At 39.6% G+C, this 22,383-nt stretch overlaps 2 protein-coding genes across 4 annotated transcripts in view; one reads left to right on the top strand and one right to left on the bottom strand.

Annotated features, from left to right (window-relative positions):
- PI4KA (phosphatidylinositol 4-kinase alpha) overlaps positions 1-22,383 on the bottom strand; it is a 58,359-nt gene that overhangs the window by 25,950 nt on the left and 10,026 nt on the right. The window contains exons 10-19 of one of the 2 annotated variants that reach the window (XM_051785780.1): positions 22,173-22,269; positions 21,586-21,777; positions 20,729-20,829; positions 19,883-20,012; positions 19,011-19,143; positions 18,287-18,382; positions 17,394-17,577; positions 16,563-16,666; positions 15,477-15,645; positions 12,220-12,270 (exon numbers count right to left, since the gene is read on the bottom strand). In XM_051785780.1, the coding sequence (XP_051641740.1) occupies positions 12,220-12,270; positions 15,477-15,645; positions 16,563-16,666; positions 17,394-17,577; positions 18,287-18,382; positions 19,011-19,143; positions 19,883-20,012; positions 20,729-20,829; positions 21,586-21,777; positions 22,173-22,269 (1,257 nt within the window). The remainder of the gene's footprint in view (positions 1-12,219; positions 12,271-15,476; positions 15,646-16,562; positions 16,667-17,393; positions 17,578-18,286; positions 18,383-19,010; positions 19,144-19,882; positions 20,013-20,728; positions 20,830-21,585; positions 21,778-22,172; positions 22,270-22,383) is intronic. The other variant, XM_051785782.1, reaches the window with a different exon arrangement.
- SERPIND1 (serpin family D member 1) lies at positions 577-9,275 on the top strand. Of its 2 annotated transcripts, XM_051785790.1 has the most exons (6): positions 672-727; positions 1,215-1,258; positions 2,632-3,503; positions 7,028-7,301; positions 8,247-8,391; positions 8,755-9,275. In XM_051785790.1, the coding sequence occupies exons 3-6, from the start codon at positions 2,648-2,650 to the stop codon at positions 8,944-8,946; spliced, it is 1,467 nt and encodes a 488-aa protein (XP_051641750.1). In that variant the 5' UTR covers positions 672-727; positions 1,215-1,258; positions 2,632-2,647; the 3' UTR covers positions 8,947-9,275. The 2 variants fall into 2 exon arrangements, with proteins under 2 accessions (XP_051641749.1, XP_051641750.1); XM_051785789.1 differs by lacking the exon at positions 1,215-1,258 and having other exon boundaries at positions 577-727.

Below are 22,383 nucleotides of genomic sequence, written 5' to 3'. Positions count from 1 at the left end.
CAAGCTTCATTCAATATGATTGTATATTATTACTCTAAACTTTATTATGAAAATGTTACATTCTAATCTAGCTTGAAGAAATATTCTCTAACTACAATAATTCCCTTGAGGGATGTAATCCAGCAGTATTTCTCTGAAATCTCATAATAAAGCCAAATATGGATGTATTTATAAATCATGAGGGAGATTGTTCATTTAAAAAGCATGAAAAAATTCCTCTATTACAGTAAAATTAATCTGGATTTAGGCTGGTGAAAAAGCTGCTTGTACGATGGAAATGTCTGCACCAATATAACACTGGCTGAAGAATCCCAACCATCACAAACACAGAGGCCTCAAACATATCTGCAGTAAGATGCTGCCCCACTCCCATTTCGGCAAAAAATAGCAGCAACTGGGCTTTTACTGTCATTAACAGTCAAGTTTATGTGTGTGCTTGACTTTGAAACTTTACACACACACACCAATTTTTGCTCAAAGACCTTCCTCAAAAGTGAACAAGTACCTGCAAAGCCATAAAAGTAGCTCAACAAACAGCAGAGAATTCAGCAGAGATCACCAGGCAAGGGAGGGATTTTGGCTGACGAAGTAACTTTAGCAGTGTTTGGTTTAGAGAATGTTTACTTTGGGAGATACACAAAAAATCAGCGTCAAAGTTCAGATTTAAACCCTGCTGTTCCCCTTCCTTGGGCTTTTCAACACATCCTTCCCCTACAGTGGCTCGAAGGTAAGCTCCATTTACCTCTTCTCTTATTTGGGGCAGCTCTGACCAAAGACATTTTCATTGCAGAGAGGGGGAATGTTTTGCCTGGGTAAGTGCAGCTGAGCAAGAACTGAGCTCTGGGGAAGATGAGAATGTAAAGCTGGGAATACACACAGCAAGTTGTGCTGTGCCAAAAGCAGAAAATGTTTATCAATGGTTACTGGACAGAGGATCTATCTCATCCCTAAGGGCCTGACTTCTGGGGGCGGGGAAAGAGTAATGGATTTATGAAGAAACAATAAGAAAAAGACTGACTTGTGATGCTCAGTCACAGTCTAAAACAACTTTAAAAGCATCTTCTATGGATCCTTCATTTTTGCAAAACAATCACCTTAAATGGTTTTAGGACTTCAAGCTAATTAGTCTGGGGGGGGAGAGTTTCAAAAAATCAAACTGTCAGCTCAGTTATGTCAGTCCTGCTACAACATGTTTGAAAATATTTTCCTTCAAGCACTGGTTTTATTCACTGATGTGCAGCTGAGTGATCAGATACAGGTATGTACACCTATATATTTTACTTCTATGGAAGAGCTCTTTGGACTATTTGCTAATTTTAAAAGTATTTTAATCAACACCTTAGTAAGATTTTTGTTTTAACTGTATTCAGTGTTTTGTCCTGTATTATATCGTGTCTTTTTACACAAAAAAGTACTACCAATAGAATTAGACTTACAATAGAATTACACTTTTTGCATCTTTTTAAGCTCACTGTAATTACTGCACCCAATAGTATGGTGAAAAGTGTCTTACATCCACTTTTTGGTACAGTGTTTTACAGCTGAGTAAGACTGATAGATTCTCTTCAAACAGTATATACCTAAGATAAATCCTGATTTTAAAGGCAATTTAAAAATGCAATGGTCCAATACTCAGTAGACGAAGAGACTGATTAACTTTTTCCCTTAGGAAAATGCAGGTTCTACTTAAAAGTATTCTCAAACAAAAAAGGGAGGGTTAGAAATCTAGAATAGGGATAACACTAAGCCAGGAGATACAAAGTTCTGAACAGGAGCTCACAGAGACTTCATATTATGAAGAAACCAGAGAGCACTACAAGTTCTGCAGTGCTACACAAAACCAAAGTGAAACAAAACACAACTAAACAAACAGCAGAACGGAGCCAGTCTGTGAGGAAAGCAGCAGATGAGCACACAGAGCTGCAGGAAGGGTGCACACATTGAGTAACACACCCCAGTCAGACCCTGAGCAGGCCAGAACATACATTTATGCCCAACACCTCCCCCAGTGCAGTCCCACTGATGGGCAAATACATGTCTTTCTACATCCCTAAACCTCCTTTATTCTGTCAGATTTCAGCCTTGCTCTTCCAAAACACTCCCACAAAACTCCCATTTTTGTTGTAGCTACAGGATATCTGTTTTTCACATTTTTTCAGTACATCTCAGCCTTTTGGAATGCTCCTGTGGGGAACTGGGACAGGAGTTCCTCCTCCTCCTCCTCCCATGCTCGAATCTTCAAACTTACCTTTACATCATATTTTCAGCACACACTCATAACACAGTTAGTGCACATTTTAAGTTTAACAGGTTTATAAATAAAGAGTCCCATATATTTTAAGTAATGAGTTTGTCACTGCTGAAATATGCCAGGAATGACAATTTGTAAGGGAGGAGGTCAACCAATTCTTTGGCAGGCTGGAGGCATTATGTAAGCAAAACCAATTACCAGCAAAACAGATTTATCCATCTAATTAAGATCTGTTCCAATTAAAGAAATAGATGTTGAATAAGGTAACTACAGCTCTTCTGCTGTGACAGAATTCAGCATGGACCGAAAATTAGGGAATAGATAACTAAAATTACTAAAATTCAACTACCCTCTGTTCTCTCAACTGTGTTGTCTTCCAGGTTTTCATCTGCCAGAATGAAGTTCCTACTTCAATTGCTTGCATTTACTCTCATCATAACCTCCACATTTGGTGGGATCAAGGACTTTGTTGAGCATTTTGAAAGCCTTAAAGGTGCACAGCCACACGAAAATGGGACTTATGATATGCCAAACCTACCACTGGAGTTCCACAGAGAGAACACCATCACCAATGACTTGATTCCTGAGGAGGAGGAGGAAGAGGACTATCTAGACCTCGACAAGATACTGAGTGAAGATGACTATAGTGATGTTATTGATGCTGGTCCATACATGGTTTCTGAAGTTCAGCAAGGAAATATTCTGGAATTATTCCAAGGCAAAACCAGAATCCAGCGCCTCAACATCCTCAATGCAAACTTTGGCTTCAACCTTTACCGCAGCGTGGCAGACAAGGCCAACGCTTCAGACAATATTATCATGGCTCCTGTGGGTATTTCCACTGCCATGGCTATGATCTCCCTGGGTCTGAAGGCTCAAACCCAGCAGGAGGTGTTATCTGTTCTTGGCTTTCAGGAGTTCATTAATGCCAGCACCAAATACGAGCTCATGACTGTCCACAATCTCTTCCGCAAACTCACCCACCGGCTCTTCAGACGCAATTTTGGTTACACCCTGAGGTCTGTCAATGATATTTACATTCAGAAGGACTTCTCTGTTCTGAATGACTTCAGAAGCAATATGAAAACATACTACTTTGCTGATGCCCAGCCAGCTGATTTCTCAGACCCCAGCTTCATCACCAAAACCAACGAACGCATCTTGAAGCTGACCAAAGGATTAATAAAGGAAGCTCTTGTGAGTGTAAGCCCTGCAACACTGATGATGATTCTTAATTGTATTTACTTTAAAGGTAAGAATCCATTATTTCAATTTTAGTGATTTTCTCAGTATTCACTGCACATTCATTTGAAATCCCAGACTTCAGTCTAGCCTACACCATCAAAAACCTACTGACTCCCTCATTAAGAAGAATCTCTATTATTAGCCCATTTTTGCATGTTTCTGTAGCACACTGCTATTCTAGTCATGCTCTGAAGTTAGTGGGTATTGCATACTTAGAGCAAATGCTCATTACATACAAAACCTTAGAAATTCAGCGAGACTAAAAAACAACATATGGATTCAAAATAGCCCCAGAAAGGATCAGCTTTGTAGGAGTCTCAGATGGGAAGGTATTAATACGTGTGCAAGGTACTAGTGACATTCAGCCCTGGTTTCATTGAAATGGTAGAGGTTGATTTCAGTTAAAGCACTTAACATTTCTGAGGTTTTCAGGATTAACAGGAATGGCTACAAAGAATTTCAGCTTTAAGTATGTATTTTATTTTTTTATATATGATCAGAGAATGATCCTTGCCAAGAAGGGAGTGAAGAGAATAATTAAAACAGTATTCTACAACTAAAAACAAACATATTCACTCCTTGGAATATTTCAGTTAATTCAGCAAGAAGTGTCTGTTGATATGGGTCCTACATGTATGGCTGTAGGCTGAGCAGTTAAAGAGGCTGGAGTAAAGACTGTACAATATATTCTTACTATAAATTCTTATTTTCAATTTCTTTACATTTAAAGTAAGAGCCTGTGGTGAGATTTGCAACATTAGTTATCTGTCTCAGGTTGAAAGTTTGTTAATTTTTCAACAAACTTTTAAAATGACATTAAATGAGTTGGGAGTGCCAATGAAAGAGCAACTGAGGATAAAAAGGAAATCTGTTACTGACTGTTTAGGGTGAAAAGCAGTTGACTTAAAACACAGGTAAAGAAAGACAGAGTAGCCCAAAAGGATAACATTTGCAAGCACCACGCTCTTTTCCATAAGTCATAAAGGAGTATATTTTTCCCCAAGTATGTTCCTGCTTCCAGGAAGCAAATGTCCAAGGGCTGTCTTACACCTGCCACCTCAGCAGGTTACAGGAGCAGCAAGTTTATGAAATGTACCTTTTCCCACTCACTTGCAAGGCACCACTTCCTTGAATAATGCCACTTATCTCCTTAGGGGATCTGAAGCAATCCTTAGCATAAGATCCAAACAATCTCCTATTCTCAGGTACCATCTAAAAGGCACTTACTTGTATCCTTAACTACACCTCTGATGATCATACCAGAGTAAAGACATGGCTTCACTGTCCATTACACCATCCTAAGAAAAGGATTATGCAAAGTGAACCAGACACATTTTTTTCCCATAATTTGGTCAAATTTGAAATACCTTTTTGTCTCACGCTGAAATCATTAAACACTTGTGTTACCCCAAAGTAACAAAAAATAAATAGCTGTAGTACTGGAACTCTTGAGTCGTCAAGACCAAGAAGACTTTTGGCTTTTTCTTCTGCCCATGGACTCCTGTTAATTCAAACTACCTCGGTGCCATCTGCTCAAGGCTGTAATTTCTACCCCTCAAAACAAAAAGATCAATTCTCTATTGCTGCCTCCCATTCTTTGGTCTCACAGTCTCTTGGGAATTCCATTTTGAGGGGAACTGAAGCAAGTTCTGCTCTGGGGTTTCCTGGTTTCCCCACTATTTCTTCTAGTCATGCCAATTTTGCCCACATCTTTCCATTTACAGCACTTGCACTGTTGGTACCATTGCAGACAGGCTCTGTTAAGCCCTCAGAGCCGAGAAACCTGTGAGTGTTCTCAGACAGAGACAGATGCTCAGTACAAGTGATACTGAGCAAAGGGATACTTGCCAAACCCAGAGAGGTCTCAACCTCTTTTTATACCAAATACCATCAAGAAACTATTGGAAACTATTCACACTGGTAAGAAGCACATTTTATGTTGCACAGGTGTCCAGTCTCCCTCCAACCATTTATGAGCTTCCTATCAAGTAGGAGCTGGTTATTTCAGCCACAGCATTTTTAGTAACCGACAAATTTTGGCAGGTCCAAAATTTTCTGCTTTTTTCTGAGATTTTAGTCATGAATGCAAGAGAGGAAACAATCAGGGAGAAAACATTTGCCACCACAGATGGATCCAAAAGACATCATGGTGGAAGATTCAGACCAGGAAGTCACAGAAGTCATAAAGTGCCAACTGGTCTCAGCTGACCAAATGCCTCCTGGGGATCAGTATTTTACACATCTGCAAAACTGAATCCAAGAAAAATGTTCCCCAGCTCCTCTCTTTTCCTAGGAGGAACTGGTTATGTCTCCCACCCCTCAGGTGCTGACAGTGCTGCTGCAGCTCCCCTGGCCCACAGCAGCTCCACATCATCAGCCAGCAGAGCCCTGTGCCTGAGAAGTGGGAAAATTTGTTTGGAAATGGCATCATACATTTCATACCCCATTCCCTTCAGAATATCAACCACAGTCTCCTCACTTCTCAAACTGGTCCCCATCAGCCTGACATATGAAGAAATCATTAGAATGAAATTGAACTTAAGGCCTTTTTTTTTTTTTTACTTCACAGTCAATTTGGCAAAGTCAGATTAAGGGGCTCAGAATGACTTGCACTGATTAAGGTTAAATTTGTGGGCTCTCCACACAGTCACAGCCACATTCTCCCCATACTTGCTTGCCTATGGTGACCTAAAACCCAGAGTTTTAACAGGAAATACCAGTAACCCTATTTCCCCTATAATCTTCTAGCTTTGTCTGCCCATTAGGAACAAAATAATGTTTATTCCAGAGCCATGGTTCTAAAAAGAGGACAACAGAACACTGCTTAGAAAAAGGACCTCCTTTCAAACAGTCAGTAAATATCTGGGGTATCCAAAGTACCTTTACATAAAAAGACTCAAATCATGATGGCAAAGCTTTCTGGGCTGCAAAATGTGTTGAACTGCATTATTTGGGCATACACCTGTCAGACTGCAGCACATCTACAGGAATGTGTTATCACATCAAACTGGGCCACAGAATTAAGAACTCAACAGGTTCTGTTAAGAGAGAAAATGAATTGGCTTAAATGGAATAATTTAAGGTAATGCCTTCAGCATATCATGTTTTAAAACATTATGCAAAACTCAAGCAGCCATTGCTTAGCTTGGTACACCAGTAACAAGCTCAAAACAGGTGCCTTCAGTACTGGATTCAAGCACTGGATCTCAGCAAATACACCTGGGTCAGTTGTTCTGCAAGGGGCAAACCTGGCAAGTAAGAGAAAAATAATACCCACCAACCTCCTTCAGCTCTCCAGTTGGTGCTTACCTGCTTTTGTAATTCAGAACACTCAATCAGACCAATGTTAACTTAGAAAGCCAGGAGTTTTGAAGTCACTTTAAAACTAATTCAGGCTTAACTAAACCCATCAATCTCCTACAGTAATTTCCAATTCACATGACTTAAAGCTTAATGTAAACTATTATTCTGAGAATATATTATCAAACAAGGATCTTGGGGTTTTATTTGTGTTCCGCATTGTCTTAACAGGAACTTGGGAGAACAAGTTCCCAGTGGAAATGACTATGAAGAGGAGCTTCCGCCTGAACGAGAAGCAGACAATAAAGGTGCCCATGATGCAGACTAAAGGCAACTTCCTGGCTGCTGCAGACCCCGAGCTGGACTGTGGGGTGATCCAGCTCCCCTTCGTGGGGAACATCAGCATGCTCATCGTGCTGCCACACAAACTGTCTGGCATGAAAGCCCTGGAAAAGCAGATAACACCCCAAGTGGTAGAGAAATGGCAGAAGAGCATGACAAACAGGTACCTGCTGAAAAGCACAGCTTGTTAAAGTCTTAATGTGTTTTCTTGATGAGACTGACAAGGGTAAGTAAAGCGCATAGAAGATAATATATTTTGATTAAAAATATTAAACAACCCCCCCCCAAATGGAGTTATTGAATTAATCAGGACCAGTGAGCTCTCAAAATTTAAATGCCATCACAAAATCAAGGATTATGGAGGTGGAAAATTCTAATGAAGTTTTGAAATTCTTTCTGTTGAGTATTTAATGATGTAGGTTTAAAGAAAAAGCTTTTACTGACAAAGTTTACAATTAGGAGGAAAAACAGGAGTATGAAAATAACAGGTTACTGGTGCAGAATAATTTCAATCCCAGAGAAAGCAGCCTACGTTCAGTTTACCACTGAGCATCCCAACAGAGCTGTGTGTGAAGGCACACATTCCATAACCAACAACGGACAACACAACTATGAGAGAGGGAAAATCATACAGCCTGCATTGTACAAGATGACAGATTAGGTGTATCTGCCTTCAGACTTCATAAAAAGAGATGATTTGTCATCTTATTCAGGAATTCAACCTGTTGACATTGTACACAATAAGTGACAAATCTCCAGTTTAGCACTGCAGAAAATCTGACAGCCTGACATTCATTACAAGCACATCCACCCATGCACTGAACTGCTCAAAGCCAAGTATCTTACACACATTAATAATGCAAATCACCATAAGTGAAATATCAAATTGATAAACTGACAGTTTTGAGAGGGGAATTAATTTTTTTAAGCAGTTTAAGTCACGATGCTCAAGTTTTGAAAGCAAAAGTACAGTAAACAGTCCTGCATGTTTGTGTCCTACTTGCTGAAGACAGCAAAAAACTCAAACCACTACAGAGGTGTAAAGCAAAGGAGTCATGCAAATATGTATCTGACAATGATTTTTCCTTTCTGTGTTTATTTTTACTAGAACAAGAGAAGTGGTTCTGCCTAAATTTAAGTTGGAGAGGAGTTATGGCTTGATTGGTTACCTGAGATCCATGGGAATAGAAGAACTGTTCAATGGAAAAGGCGACTACTCTGGTATATCAGATGAGAAGATCACCATTGACAGGGTATTTACTGCTCTTCTCGTTTCCTTTGTAATTAACTGTACCACCTGGTAACATGGCAACATCATAATAATACTGCACAACAAGCTAAAATAGTATTTTTTATCATCTTTCCCGGAGGACACAGGAGGGATGTGAGTATCTCTGTATGTCCTTGTCTATCCATACAATGAGGAGCATGCTTAATCAGATGTCAAAGGCAGCAAGATTGTTGTGGTCAGTCAGGAACGGGCTCATCCCTAAAACAAAAACGCCAGGATTGCTGCTGTGTGGGTGTTACCAGCAGGATGGGGGAAGGCTGTGAACACATCATTTGAGTGTACTCAGGAGAGCCTCAACTTCTCTTTTGTCTGTTTGTCTGTTCAGTTTAGTCACCAAGGCACAATCACAGTGAACGAGGAGGGCACAGAGGCTGCAGCTGTCACCACCGTGGGGTTCATGCCTCTCTCCACCCAGACCCGTTTTGTTGTCGACCGCCCCTTCTTGTTCCTCATCTACGAACATCGGACCAGTTGCCTTCTGTTCATGGGCAGAGTTGCCAACCCAGCCCAATCTTAAAGCAGGGAAGGCCTCCAACACCCTCTTATCCACGGGCTGGATAATCCCACCTCAATATACTGGTATCATAAAGGAAAATTTAGTGTCGTATTAGCTCATACAAAAGCCACTGGTATCAAAAGAAAATATATATTATCTGCAGGTAGTTTCACATGAATGGACTCAGAGCAGTAGGTAATTTGACTGCAGTTTGAAGTGGTTAGTGCCATGTATTGATACAAGTGTATTAATAGGAAAAAAAAAAATCACAAAGTAACTTACACTTTGTGTTCTACATCAGTGTATAAAATGTAATCAATAAAATATTTAGACTATCTGGATTCTTGAAATTTAGCTCTAAATTTGTGCCAGGATGCCTGTTTATAATAAACAGGATTAAGGAAATCCTGAATACCTGACCAGTCCTAGAAACAGAAGTCTCTCCTGGGCATTTTACACAATCTAACTTGAAAAAGGATGTGTCTCCTCTTTCTTTTGCTTGCATCATTTAACATTCAGTGAATACACACAATGCATATCAACATTCAGGCTGACACACAGTGAACCTTAAGGAGCAGGGTACCAAATAAGGGGAGACAGAAATGTCTTGGAGGAAGGAAATACTAATGGATCCACTACTTTTCCCCAACTTGCATTGTTTCAATACATTCTCTGATCTTCACTGGCACAAGTGGTATTGGAATCAGGCCAACCAGGTAAGTGATACAAATATCCTCAGAATACCCTGCACAGGAAAAGCAGTCAGCAAAATGCTCTTCTCACTGGCTCAGAATCACCTAACCCTCTCTGCAAAAGAGAGCCATTTAGAGCACTCACATTGGTTAAGAATTCAGATGCACTCTCCATTCTGGAGTCAATGGGCAAAACCTTTCCAGTCACTGCAAACTTTCTGAATCAGTCTGGTAACAACAGGAACGCTGCACAAACCCTGTTCCACAGCTGAAAATGAGAAGATTTCCCTACACTCTGCAGACCATCATCTACCTGGTACAGGGATGGAGCTGCCCTGTACATTCAGGTTGTTAAAGCCACTGAACAGACTCACCTCTGGACACCTTCTTTTACATTGTATTTTTTTAAAAAAGTGCCAGTGAGACTATTTTTATCATTATTTGCAGATACAATACTTGATACATCCTATCAATCTAAATACATTATAAATTTGCCTTATGTTAGCAAAAATACGCAAATTAACCTATAAACCTAAAACAGTTATTTTCATACTCTCAAAAAAATGTTTTCCAGTTTTAAGTTTAACTTACTGATTTAATTTTGCTTTTATACACTGCCATTTGTAATTTTGCATCTACTACAATCAGTTGCTCCATATAGGAAGCTTTTTAGCATGTCAGCCAGTAAAATACTGGTATTAGATAATGAAGAGCTGATACTGAATAGGAAGTTCAAATGTTTCCCTTCCTTCCTTCCTGTCTTTTAAGTCAACCACGGGGGGGATAATTTTCAGTATTGAAGGTGCACAACAGAAATCATGAACATTCATAGGCACATTTTACTGTTTTATCTGTATTCAAAAAGAAAAGCATATAAAAAAAAAAGAAAAGTACATTCAAAAGATTAAATATGCACACCTTAGACTGAATTAGTTTATCAATGATTAAATGAGTTGGAGCATCTGAAATACAAGTATTTTGGGGACCTAAGTAACAGGAATTATTCAAGGTAAAGAGGTCAAGCAGAAAGGCAAATCAGCTACTGCTCAAAACTCATGATCTTCATACATTGTGCAAGGAAGTCAAATATTTGCTTCAACAACCATAATGTAACCATTAACTCTTGCTTCAGATTCTGGCACTATCTGACTCCATTTAAAGGTCACATTGGTTAAGAAAAATGCAGTTATCACCAGCTATTCAGAACAAATATATCATCAATAAAAATCTGAAACAGAAAAGTACCACCATAACTGTTACATTGAGTCTCTAAGGAGCACTAATGTTTTCTCAGGATGTGAGGAATGGTCCTGTTTTCACTCAAATCTGCATCACCTACAGCTGAAAAATGCTACCCACCAGAACATGTCTCTGGACACAGGGCAGCTCACACAGAACTGAGCAGCACTGAACAACAGTGATCCAAGACATTTATAAGCACGTTCCTGGAAAGCCAGGAACTCGTGATCACTGCTGAACCTGGGAGGAGCTGCTGTTGGAAACAAGAGAGAAGAGACAGGGGAAGGAAAGGAACAGTCCTTTGATCTTAACCAGGGCTAATTTTGGGCCCTTCTCTCTGACAAGACTCAGTGAAGAGGTTTGTGAGGGCAGGGTATGAAATGAATTATTTTTAATCTGCTTGTTAATGGATGTGCAGCGTGAGCAAGCTGCAAGCAGGCATTCCTACTGCAAACATGGGATACATTCTTCCCTTTAGTCCCACCAGCTGTGCAGGGAAAGTTCCACAGAATAATTCAGTTTCAGAAGGGGAAAAAATAGCATGATGCCTTTTGTCCTTCAGTAAGTTCAAGTTTGTCTGTGGATCTTTTAGACATGATTTTTTTTTGGGTAAAAGCTACAGCAGTGAGGCAAACAGTCCTACTGACCTGGAAACACACATTGCATGTATCAGATTTTCTGTTGGAGATCTAGCATAGTTGCACACCAATTTTTTTCCTCAATAAGTAGTTACACTTTGTTAAAAAAAATGTTTTTTCCCTAGAAAAAGTTGCCAGTCAGGACCGAACAGATATACTTCTGAATAAATGACTCTGAAAGGGACATCAGTGCCCTTGCACATTTCCTAAAATACTTTCACAGTGTGACAGTCAAATCTCATTTCAGAAGACACAGGACATTTTCTCCCTCCTTTATCATTGATTTTTTTTTCCCTTTTAAGAAGCAGAATTCACTGTGCTGCCAAAGTAAGATTTACTTTTAACTCTGTTTCTATTAACTTTTGTTTTTCACTTCTCCTCAGACCACAGATATGTGCTGTTTATTAAACTGCAGGCCAAACACTATTTAGAGTAATATTCCCTGTGGTATTATTTAGCTTGTGAATCTCTTGAATTCATAGTTTGAAACAATCTAACCCTGAATCACAAAAGATTAACTATTTTTAAGAGATTTGTCATTATTAAACAAATTATCTCCCCCCTTAGAGCAAGAAGTACTGTTTTACAGTGCTACTGCACTTCTCTTGGATGCTGACTTCTGCACTAGCTGTCAGTCAAACCATGAGACCACAAAACAGGACCAATATTTGATAAATGTGAGAAAAATCATTCTGTTTGCAACAACCCAACTGTTGGCTACTCACCACAGCAATGACAGGAATAAGCACACCCAGATTCCCTGCACTGCTGGAGGCCTGGAAAAGAAAAAGGAAATTATCAAAACATCTACAATACTTGCTTTCAGGGGTATTTCAAGCATCAAACATCAAACATTTCCTTCTCCCTGTGCAAATGCAAACACACATTGCCAGTCCCAGCTCTGTGTCCTGCCAAGGGTTGTGCACGAGGGGGCCCAGAGAGACCCCCCAAAGTCCACAGGACTGAGCACACCCTGCATCTTTGAACAAAGCTTTTCAGATGGGTCCTCAGGGACTGCTGAAGGGATTTTTTTACCCTGTAAGCACAGGGGTGTCAGTGTTTGGAAGTTCAGATATTGTGCTCTGAGCTAAAGACAGAAATTTTCATTGATGCCATGTCTACTCTGACATCCAGTAACTCCTAAAAGAACGTTCACATTAAATGAGAGGCCAAAAACAAGTGTCAAATATTTACTAACAGTTTCATTTTACTATCAAAATGTAACCAAAAATAACAAGTCTGTAAAAAGACACCATTTTCAAAAATTTATTTAAGCAGGAGGAGCAGCCTTTTCCATTGAAATATAAGAAGCATAAGGGAGATATGTACTTCCTTTGACTTTTAAGGACTTTTTAAACTGCACACTACACAAGTGTTGGCTCTTGGCCAGTGGTTAAGAACTGAAAACAGTGCACACAGCACATCATCTCCCACCTCAGGCAAACAGGGATAGCACAGACATCACATCTCCTCTCTGAAGTCTTTCCTGACCTCACATATCCCTCAACATTGGATTTAGGAGGGAGGGAACCCCCCAGCTTCCTCCTTACAAGGAGAGACCAGGTGCAGGGACTGCTGGCCCCACAGGGAGGAGGAAAGGAAGAAATGCTAACAGGGCACAGCTTTGCATGAAGTGGAACAAACCAAAAGGAAACAATAAAAAAAATAAAAGAAAGAAGAGAGGGAGAAGCAAAGCCAAATACTCTTCAGATGAAACAATAATGACACAATCCAATTAAAACACACTTCAGTTATCTTTCCTGGAGAGTCAAGATAAAGCAAAGCAAGAGATGGGCCCTAAAATATTTTTGAAGGGAATAAAATAACAGCATTCAAGACACTCTAAGGGGTAGGAACAACTAGAAAAAGTCACTATTAGCACTTCTGTTACAAAAAATGGAATGTCAGCCTCTTTATGATAATATATGGCACTGAGGATGAAGAAGATGCAATGACTTCTATCCCTGGGCATACTCAGGGGACATTTAGTGTCAACTATCAGCAAAAGAAAAAAAAAAAGCTATTTTTCTTCCCCTCACACAAGCCACTTTTGCATGGTTGAAAACAGAACAAATAAGTCACTGGAGCATTTTAACAATTATGGAGCAAACTTAAGTATGCTGAGAAGCAGAGACACGGGCAAACTACTGAAATAAAAACTGCTTTGGTTGGGGAGCACAGCATGTGCAGTGCTTTACCAACTTCATCTCTTCCTGAAAATGAAGTATCCCAGGCTCCAGAATGCCTTTGGTAAGTGTTACTATGCACTGAGAAGAGTGTTCTCTAGTGAGAACTGCTGTCAGTACCCTCAACTAAAGAAACACTGCCTCCTAGCTCAATCCAGCACACATTTCTCCAGTTGCTGGCAGCTTTAAGCTGGTGCAGCAGTTTGCCTCCCATAGTAATTCCAAAACTGAAAACAGTGGGAAAATATCCCAGAAAGGAGGAGAGTGGAAACTAATTTATAACTGTCATTTTAGAGCAATGTTTAAAGTATGTTTTTCACAATTTCAGCTCAGTCATCTGTGGTTAAAAGAATCCATGAAACCCGTGGAGAGGAATTTTCTACCCTAGACTTCATGAAAAGCAGATTCTAGACATGTCCTAGTTCCCTTTTAAGAGAAGGGTTGGCATCCCTGATTAAATGCAGTCTGTCTTCAAGGCAAAGAGACTCATGTCAGAGGGATTTACCATCCATAAAGAATTTAATACTATTTAAATGCAGCATGCACAAGGGAGGGGGAAAAAGGCTGAAAAGAAAAAAAACCATATTGTTCCCATCACTGCTAGGAAAACAGGGCTATTTCAAAATAGCCCTCTCTGCCCTAAAAAGGAAGGAACAGCTCTCAAACTGCACCTCTGAGACAGCTTTAATTCTCCACCATGCACACATTTGAATTATTAAAACATAACAGCCTATTTTTTCTGTATAAAATCACTATCAAACACTGAGGTTTTATAAGTCATCCTAAGTCAGTGCACTCAGCATTTGAACACTAAGAAGGAACATAACTGGAGGAAGGCTCTGATTTTTTGAGTAGGAAGCAGCAAAAAAGTCTTGACAAAAGAGCAGAGAATTCTGAGTGAATAAAGTAACTGCACATAAACTGCTCCTGCAGAAATTCAATTAGCATTTAAAGACATTCCTCTTCTAAACCTTCTCATGCCCTTTTCATGCCAGCATGTGTTAATTTTACAAATCCCAATTGAAAACTGCATATAAACAGAACTCTACTTTAAAGCAAAACCACTCAAATATACTCTTCTGCAAGTGTTCCTACCACATAGATTATCTAAGAGACAAGTCTCATGCCTCATCTGTCTTAGGCAAGCTTTCTGAGTAAACCTGCTCTCTAAATAAAGCACCTCTAAAAATCAGATTTCTATTAAATCTGTAATTTTGACTTCACTGCACTATTTTCATTATAAGCCTAGACAGAGTCTGTATAAACTGGGATGTTGGGGGATAAAAAAAAAAAAAATCAAGATGCACCCACTTCTAAGGGCAATTCCAGATGGATGAGGATGACAAATTGACTGCTTCAGGCTGCAGGTTTGCCCAGATAACTTCCTGAGGTTCCTTCCAATCCCAGTTTTCCTATGATCCTATCACACTAACACCAGAAGTAGAATTCTGTCCTATCTAAAGACACTCATGGCCTTGTAAGAGATGTACAGTACTCAGCATTCCATATTTCTTTTGGCAGCTCTGCCTCTGACACTGCAGTTCACCCACCCTCAGCTGAACGGTAGCTGTCCCCTGCTTTATCTGGGATACCACACATGGATCAGTCAGGTGTCTGGAAAGCATTCCAGACCTGCACTCCATGACCAGAACACACCCTCAGGCTCAGCAGAGTGTGGGTTTCTCCTGTGAGGGTGTGGGTTTGGTTATCAACCACCCAGCAGTGTGTTCAGTGGTGCCATCCCCATAATGCACAGCTGCACACAACGAAAAACCAAAAACCAGTGCATTCCTGACCTTCAGTGCTGGTCCTTTTTCACTTGCTCTCTCACTGGCTCTCTTTCCTTCCAGCCCAAGCTGAACAAACAGCTCCAGCAAGTTCATCAGCAGCTCATCCACAAGGTGTTCTCCCTGGATGTTGGCAGCAATGTTGGCCAGGGCGTTGATGACGGCCAAGGAGCAGTGCCTGAGGAGAAAGGACAGTTATGAACAAGCAATCCCTTTGTTTAATATTCTCACTGCTTTCTTCATAATACTCACAGTAACTCCTGTCATAAGGCTGCTGACCTTTTTTTCACTCAGGTTTTTTTCAGGGGGTTGTTTTATGTTTTTATGGACAGCACAGCACTTCATTGATAATTGAAACAGAACCGGTACTCAAGTGAAAAACTTTGTCAGCTGTGCCTCTGGAGGACATTTCATTAATGATGCCACCATGGCCAAAAGGAAAGTACTTTCCTGCAGCAGACAAAAAGCAACCAAGGGCTGTCTGTGTTTCTGGTTTGGGAAAGTCTTGAGCTGAAGAATCAGAACCTGTATCAGTTGTTAAAGCTGAGACTGCATTGGCTCAGGCAGCCTGTTAAAATATACTGACAGGAACAATCCTCTCAGGTACTCACCTACTGCTTTCAAAGATATCCAGACTCCCAACAGAGTCAATGATAATCTTAAATTGTAGCAGGGACAACAATGCATAATTTACATGCAAAGAATTAAATTGTTAATGGTTTGCATTTAATCCCTGATAAGTACTGGGACCACAGTAACAAGACAGAGCACTCTTAGCTTTTCTAGGCTAAGAGATTAATTACTGTACTTACAGATAACATAAGTCATCAATGTCATTTATCAGTTACAAGCACTGGCTCCTTACAGAGGACAAAGTAATCAATACTACCTGTAGTGAAAAGCATTTTCAGGAATCTCTACATTATGAAGGGCTACTATGTTTAACCAACGTGTTTCTTTTTAACATCAAAGAAGAAAGAACAATATTATTTACAACCCTGTCATAAAACTGGAAAAAAAGTTAAAATGCCTGATGGAGCACAAAGGATATTTGAGATGGTATTTATACATTTAAGGGACACAGCTGAGTGTTACCTGTATCCATGATCCTTATAGTCCTTTGTGGCAGAGTAAACAACTGAGCTTGCTTTAACACTGATTTGCTGAAATAGATTCCACACCTCCTGGTAAATGTATTGCTGCAAAAAAACAAACCCAAAGCACTAAGTAAAGCTTATTGAACACAACCTCTTCTAAAGAACAACCCTGTAAAATACACTAAGTGTTACCAAGTTCTTCAGACAGGTGTGTGGCCACAGTCTGAGCAATGGGTTCAGCTTCCATACAGCAAACGCTGCAAGTGCATTCGTGAATGTTTTAAATTAATAACTCTTGTAAAAGTTGAGCAAGTTCTTTAACTCTGCCTTCCTGATGGAAAACTTTTTTTCAGGCTTCTGTGTCCTGGCAATTAATTGCTTGTTCAGAGGCACAAATAACATTTGGAAAATGTCAGTTAATCTTTGTATGACTGAAGAAGACAACATTCTATACTTTCAGATGTACGGACTTACAAGACTTTGAAACTTAATTGCTTATATGAAAAAAGATACTGTGCACCTATTTGGGACATAGGTTAAGTATAAAAACTTCATAATAACTTTTGAAAACACTGAATTTGGTTTTTATGGTCTGCTTTTTTTAAAAAAGCCTGTATTATTTTCTATGAGGACTCATCTTCTTTATAGGAACAGCATTTTACACATTATAGCTTTTCTGATGTCATAAAAACTGTACAAGTGCCTACCTGTGGTGAAGAAAAGAAAAACCTTAAGTAACTTTTGCAAATGCAGTTTCTAAAATATATTTCCTTTTAACTAAAGGAAAGGGATCATGAACTGGCAGAGTATTGGCCAGTTCTTCCCTTACATTTCCAGTGATGACCAAGCAGCCAAGCTGATCAATGATGAGAACATCAAGATGAGAAGGTGGCTGGCAAAACTTCTGCTGTAAGATCTGCAGGATGGGTTCCATCATTTTTGGGGTGTCCCTCAGTGCCACTGCAATGTGCCCCAGAGCACGAATGGTGTGGTCAGGAATCAAATGAGCTTCCCTGTCACAAAAAAACCAAACAAAAACCCCCAGCATGATACATGTAACTGTTTGACAGTTAAAAGATCTCTGAGCATGGTTACATTTCTTGTAAGAAACAGTTCATACACTAAATTTAAACATCACTAACAGCTTTAATACTGCCACTCTATATATACCCATACATTAATGTTGCTGCACAAGTTGGTTTTCAAAACAAAAAATAACAACCTCTCAAACTCACTGTTGAAGAAATCCACGCTAATCCAGGAACAAATTGATCTAGAAACAACTGTGAAAAGAGGTAAAAACGCTGGGCAAGATATTACAACCTGACAGTCACACCAGCTACTGTGGAATATCTCTTAGGAGGTTTCTTGGTTTGTGGGTCTCTTAAAAGTGAAGGAAGTCGAATGTAACAAATGACAAGATGTATCTAGCCAAAAAAGACAGCTGAAGCTTAAAGGATACAGCAGAGAGAGAGTATCATTCAACTGAGGACTCAAAATTGGCTAATATTCACCAAAGATTTGCTGATTCAATCAGGTAAAAATGGATCCATCTCTCTCAGTATGAAAACAGGGACTTGGCATGGGATGATCTTGACCCCACATAAAAGCTCATTGATCTGAGACACTTAACTCTAAAATAATGCTGCCAGGACTTTTATCTTAGAATAAGCTTCAGGTCCATTGAATGAAGGAGAACTTGGTTTGATGATGACAACTTACTTATCACTCTCCTGAGAGATGTACAGACGGTTGGACAAACTGGCAAGAAAGGCCTCCACAATCACGGAATCGATAGTCAAGCCAGCTTTCAAACACCTGAGTAAGAATGGACAGAAAAAATAATGCATCAGTTAAACAGATCAGCTTTTACTACTGTAAATGCATGCCAGGTATAAGGGAAGAAAGCTTATACTGAACTATGAGAACTGATTGCCCGAGAATGCTGCAGATTTTAAATAATTAGCAGAGTTTCTACCTGTGCCTTCTCCAGCAACAAGAATGATGGGAATATGCAATAAGGTAAATTCAGAGTCCAGTGCTTTGAAACTTTAATTCCTTGTCTCTAGTTATCAACTCTTTGTTTTCCCTCCAGCCCTCTGTAGCTAAAGGGAAAGTCTAAAAGGGAAGAATAATCCCTACACTGCCCACATGAGTGTGTAACAATCCTTCTGTTACAGGAGGCTCAGTGTGATAATCTAAGCAGAAAACAAAAACCCTGCTGAATATCAAAATGGTGACTAGCCTGAATTACAGATGTGGGAAGAACAGTAAGACTGAATTATTATTTTACAATTAGGACACAGAAGAAACTAAGAGATGTCTGAAGGAAAATGAAGTCACACTCAAGTCACAAAGACTTTACAGCAGCACAGAGCATTGACTCAATACTTTTCTGCCAGGGAAACAGCACCTGTGCCCCAGCAGGTGCCAGGCTCTCTCTCACCTGCAGATGTTGTCTATGGCAATGTCACGTAGCTGCTCGTACATGGATGGTTGACTTTTCTTGCCAGGCATCACATTCAGAGTGGACTCTGAGTGCTCGTTGGTGACACTGATCTTGATGTCATTACCACCTACTGAGAACAGGGAGTGTGGAAATCAACACCATTTGTTGGCCTTGCAAGACATTACTGCATTTAGCTACTCCTAAATAATTATTCCTAAATTTAGTCAGTTACTACTTTACCTGCTCTGCTTTAGCATCAGGATACTGCTCCTGCATTAGCAATTCAAATTGAACATTTTTGTTTTGGAAATCATAACTTGATATTAACATTTAACAACAACAATAAAAACCTGCCAAGTGCCAGGATGATCACGTGGCTGGAGCACAGGACGTGTGTGGGGAGTCTGAGGAACGTGACCTTGTTCAGCTTTGGACAGACCCAGTGGCTCCCTCCCAAATTACAAAGTAGGTTACTGAGCAGACAGGAGCAGGCTTTGTAGGAGAATGAGACACAACAGCCACAAATTGAAACAAGGGAGGTTCCAACTGGTCTTGTGATTTGTTTCCCTATGAGAATAATTATGCATTGGCTCCAGCTGCAGCATCTCACTCAGAAGTGAGAAGTGTTTGGTTTCAGCACAAGAGACAGAGCAATATTGCTGCTGGGATAAATGTAGTTCTACCTATGCTGTTTGCCCCTAAATACACTTCTACCACATTGTTATTTGCATTCCTCCTCTCCACCTCCAAAAAAAAAAAAAGCAGAAATCCATCTCGATTTCCATCTACAGCTGCATCACCACAAAATATCTAAAAGCATCAAAAAGTTGGAAAACAATCACTTTGGAGCACAGCCTTTTTTCCTTTACCTGTGTGATACTGGCTGTGATATTTGTAGAGTTTCACAAGCACTGGGGAAGGTATCACAAGAAAGTCTCTCAAAGATGGATTGACAGAATGAACCACAACAGGGAACCTCTCACACAAACGACCTAGACCCTAAAAAGGAAAAATAAAACCAACAAAACATAGCTTTACAATAAAGCAGCACAATTTTTATCTCAACTGTAAGCTTGCAGCTTCAGCTCAATACAAAAAAACCCCAAAAAACCAAACTCTACAAAGTTCTGAGGGATTCAAGTTTTAGTGGAAGATTTAGACATTTGAAGCCTCTATCTCTTTTAGGTTATTTTAGAGTGTGTCAGAGGCCAGTCAAGCCTTGCTGCTCTCTTCCTGAGTGTTTTCACAGGAATTATGTGAAATGAACTACACTCTCAAAAAAAAAAAAAAAAGTTACTGGGCAAGTTCCAATACTTAGAGAATCCTGATAACTTATTATGTGGTGGAAAATACTACATTTGTAAGACTATGAATAAGTGTCCAATGAGAAGACATAAAAATTAGAACAACCAAGTCTTAGTCTAAAACCTCAGTGACCTGCCAGTCCCAGTGTTTATATAATGGGTTAAGAAACTAAATATTTCAGAAATTCAATACTTGTTAAAAAACCCCTCACGAATATTATTCTTTGAGAAGTAGTTGAGCTAAGAAAATTCTAAAAGCAGTTCCTAGTTTCCACACCAGGCCTCTAAAATCCAAATGTAGAACACACAGATGGAAGTACAAATAGCAGACAAAAAGTGTTCTAGCAACCTGTAAAACTCCCCAAACTCTCACTCACTGCTTCAGTAATGTCAAATACTGTAAAGGCAGACCTGCAAACAGCAAATTAGCAGTGGCAAGTGAGCAATGATGACTTTGCTTGAGGTCTTTGACTGCAGCTTCTCTGATAACTTGATGCACAGGTTTTCAGCACCTTAAATGAAAAATCCAACAGAGAAATTTATCTCACCAGGTTTGTTATTAGCCACACACCACCCAATGCTTACTGGAATTTCTAAAATACTTCAGAGAATTTATAAGCTTCACTCTCCTTATACTACAGTTCCTCAAAAAGATTTAGTGCTGCTTCTGCAAAAACAGTTTTGGAAACAGTATCTGTATCTGTAACAAACAGTATCTGTACCAAAAAGCTCTGTCAAACACTGTGACTGGAAGAATGACAGTACTTAAAGATGATTTTGAGTGTAGTTCACACTGGACAGAAATCAAGTATTACAAAGTCCAAAGGAAAAAAATCCTTCACTTTCAGGGGACAGATAAGATTTATACAGCAAGAAAGAAAATAGAGGAAAAATGAGAAAGAGCTTCTCAGTCCTGCTAGCATTTAAGAAAAAACATTTCCTTTAAGAGAATCACTGAGAAATATTTAAGACATTAAAAGCAATAACTAAAACAGAAACTAGAAAATAAGCAGCTGCATATAATTCAGCAATTACACCATCTCTTCTAGATAAGCCAATAGAAAGTTTCTGTTTCCATTTCTATGAGATGTTGAACTATCCAGCCAGTTAATTGTACAATCCTTTGGTGGAGGTTTTACTCTTCTATTCTAATAGCAAAAAGTATTCCCTTCATTTTATATTTTTCCAGACACCATCTCCTCTCTAAGTATTCCTACAACTCAGAACCCAACAGGCAGCCACTGCAGAGACCGAGGAGCGTTTTTTACTTTGCTCATCTTTGACAGCCCACACCATGAGATCCACACAGGCAGCGTTGGCCTGGCAGCGCAGCTTCAGGGGGCTCAGCTCGTGGTGCAGCCGATCCACGTCGTGGAGGATCTTCTGCAGCTCTGCCTGGCTGCTGTTGAACTGCTCCAGCACAAAATCGTGCACTTCCTTCACAAACGAGTTGGGAAGGTCTGAAGAGAGAAAAGGAAACAGTGTCATACTGGAAGGATGGAAGCCAGTGCGTTGGAATAACAGCATATGTACAATTCACTGCTGCATTATAAATTTAATGATTTAATCAAATTTATGTCCTGTTTAAAAGGTAAATTTCATAGCAAAGTCCACCAGTGAGCAGATAATCCAAATGCCATCTACTAAGCTTTTTTAATGGTGCTCAAAATATTTTTTTCTATTTCCATAGCACCTTTTTTATATGGAAACATGTCAAATACAAATTCAATACCATATGCAGAGTTCCCAGGAAATGCAAACCTCCAGTGTTCCAGCACTCAATACAAAGCAGACAATGCTTGGGATCTTAAACATAATGAAGGATAAATTAATAAAAATAGTATAAATACTATACCTTTCATATAGTATAATGTGTCTCTCAGCATTTTAAACTGAGCAAGATAAAGGGGGTCACTGAATGCTTTGTAGTAGAGATCTGTACTAGCACCCGTCTGAAAGAGAAAAGAAGCAACCTCCTAGATTCAAAATGAAGTATTTTCCATTACATGGATAAATAAACCTCATTGCACTCACACAATCTTTCCTCCACAATGTAAACAAGCACA

Source organism: Manacus candei, unplaced genomic scaffold (assembly GCF_025592945.1).
Source record: "Manacus candei isolate 608988 ecotype Guabito, Panama unplaced genomic scaffold, ASM2559294v1 h1tg000020l, whole genome shotgun sequence".
Taxonomy (NCBI): domain Eukaryota; kingdom Metazoa; phylum Chordata; class Aves; order Passeriformes; family Pipridae; genus Manacus; species Manacus candei.
The sequence above is the reverse complement of the archived record's forward strand: the minus strand, read 5'-3'. Positions and strand labels throughout refer to the sequence as shown.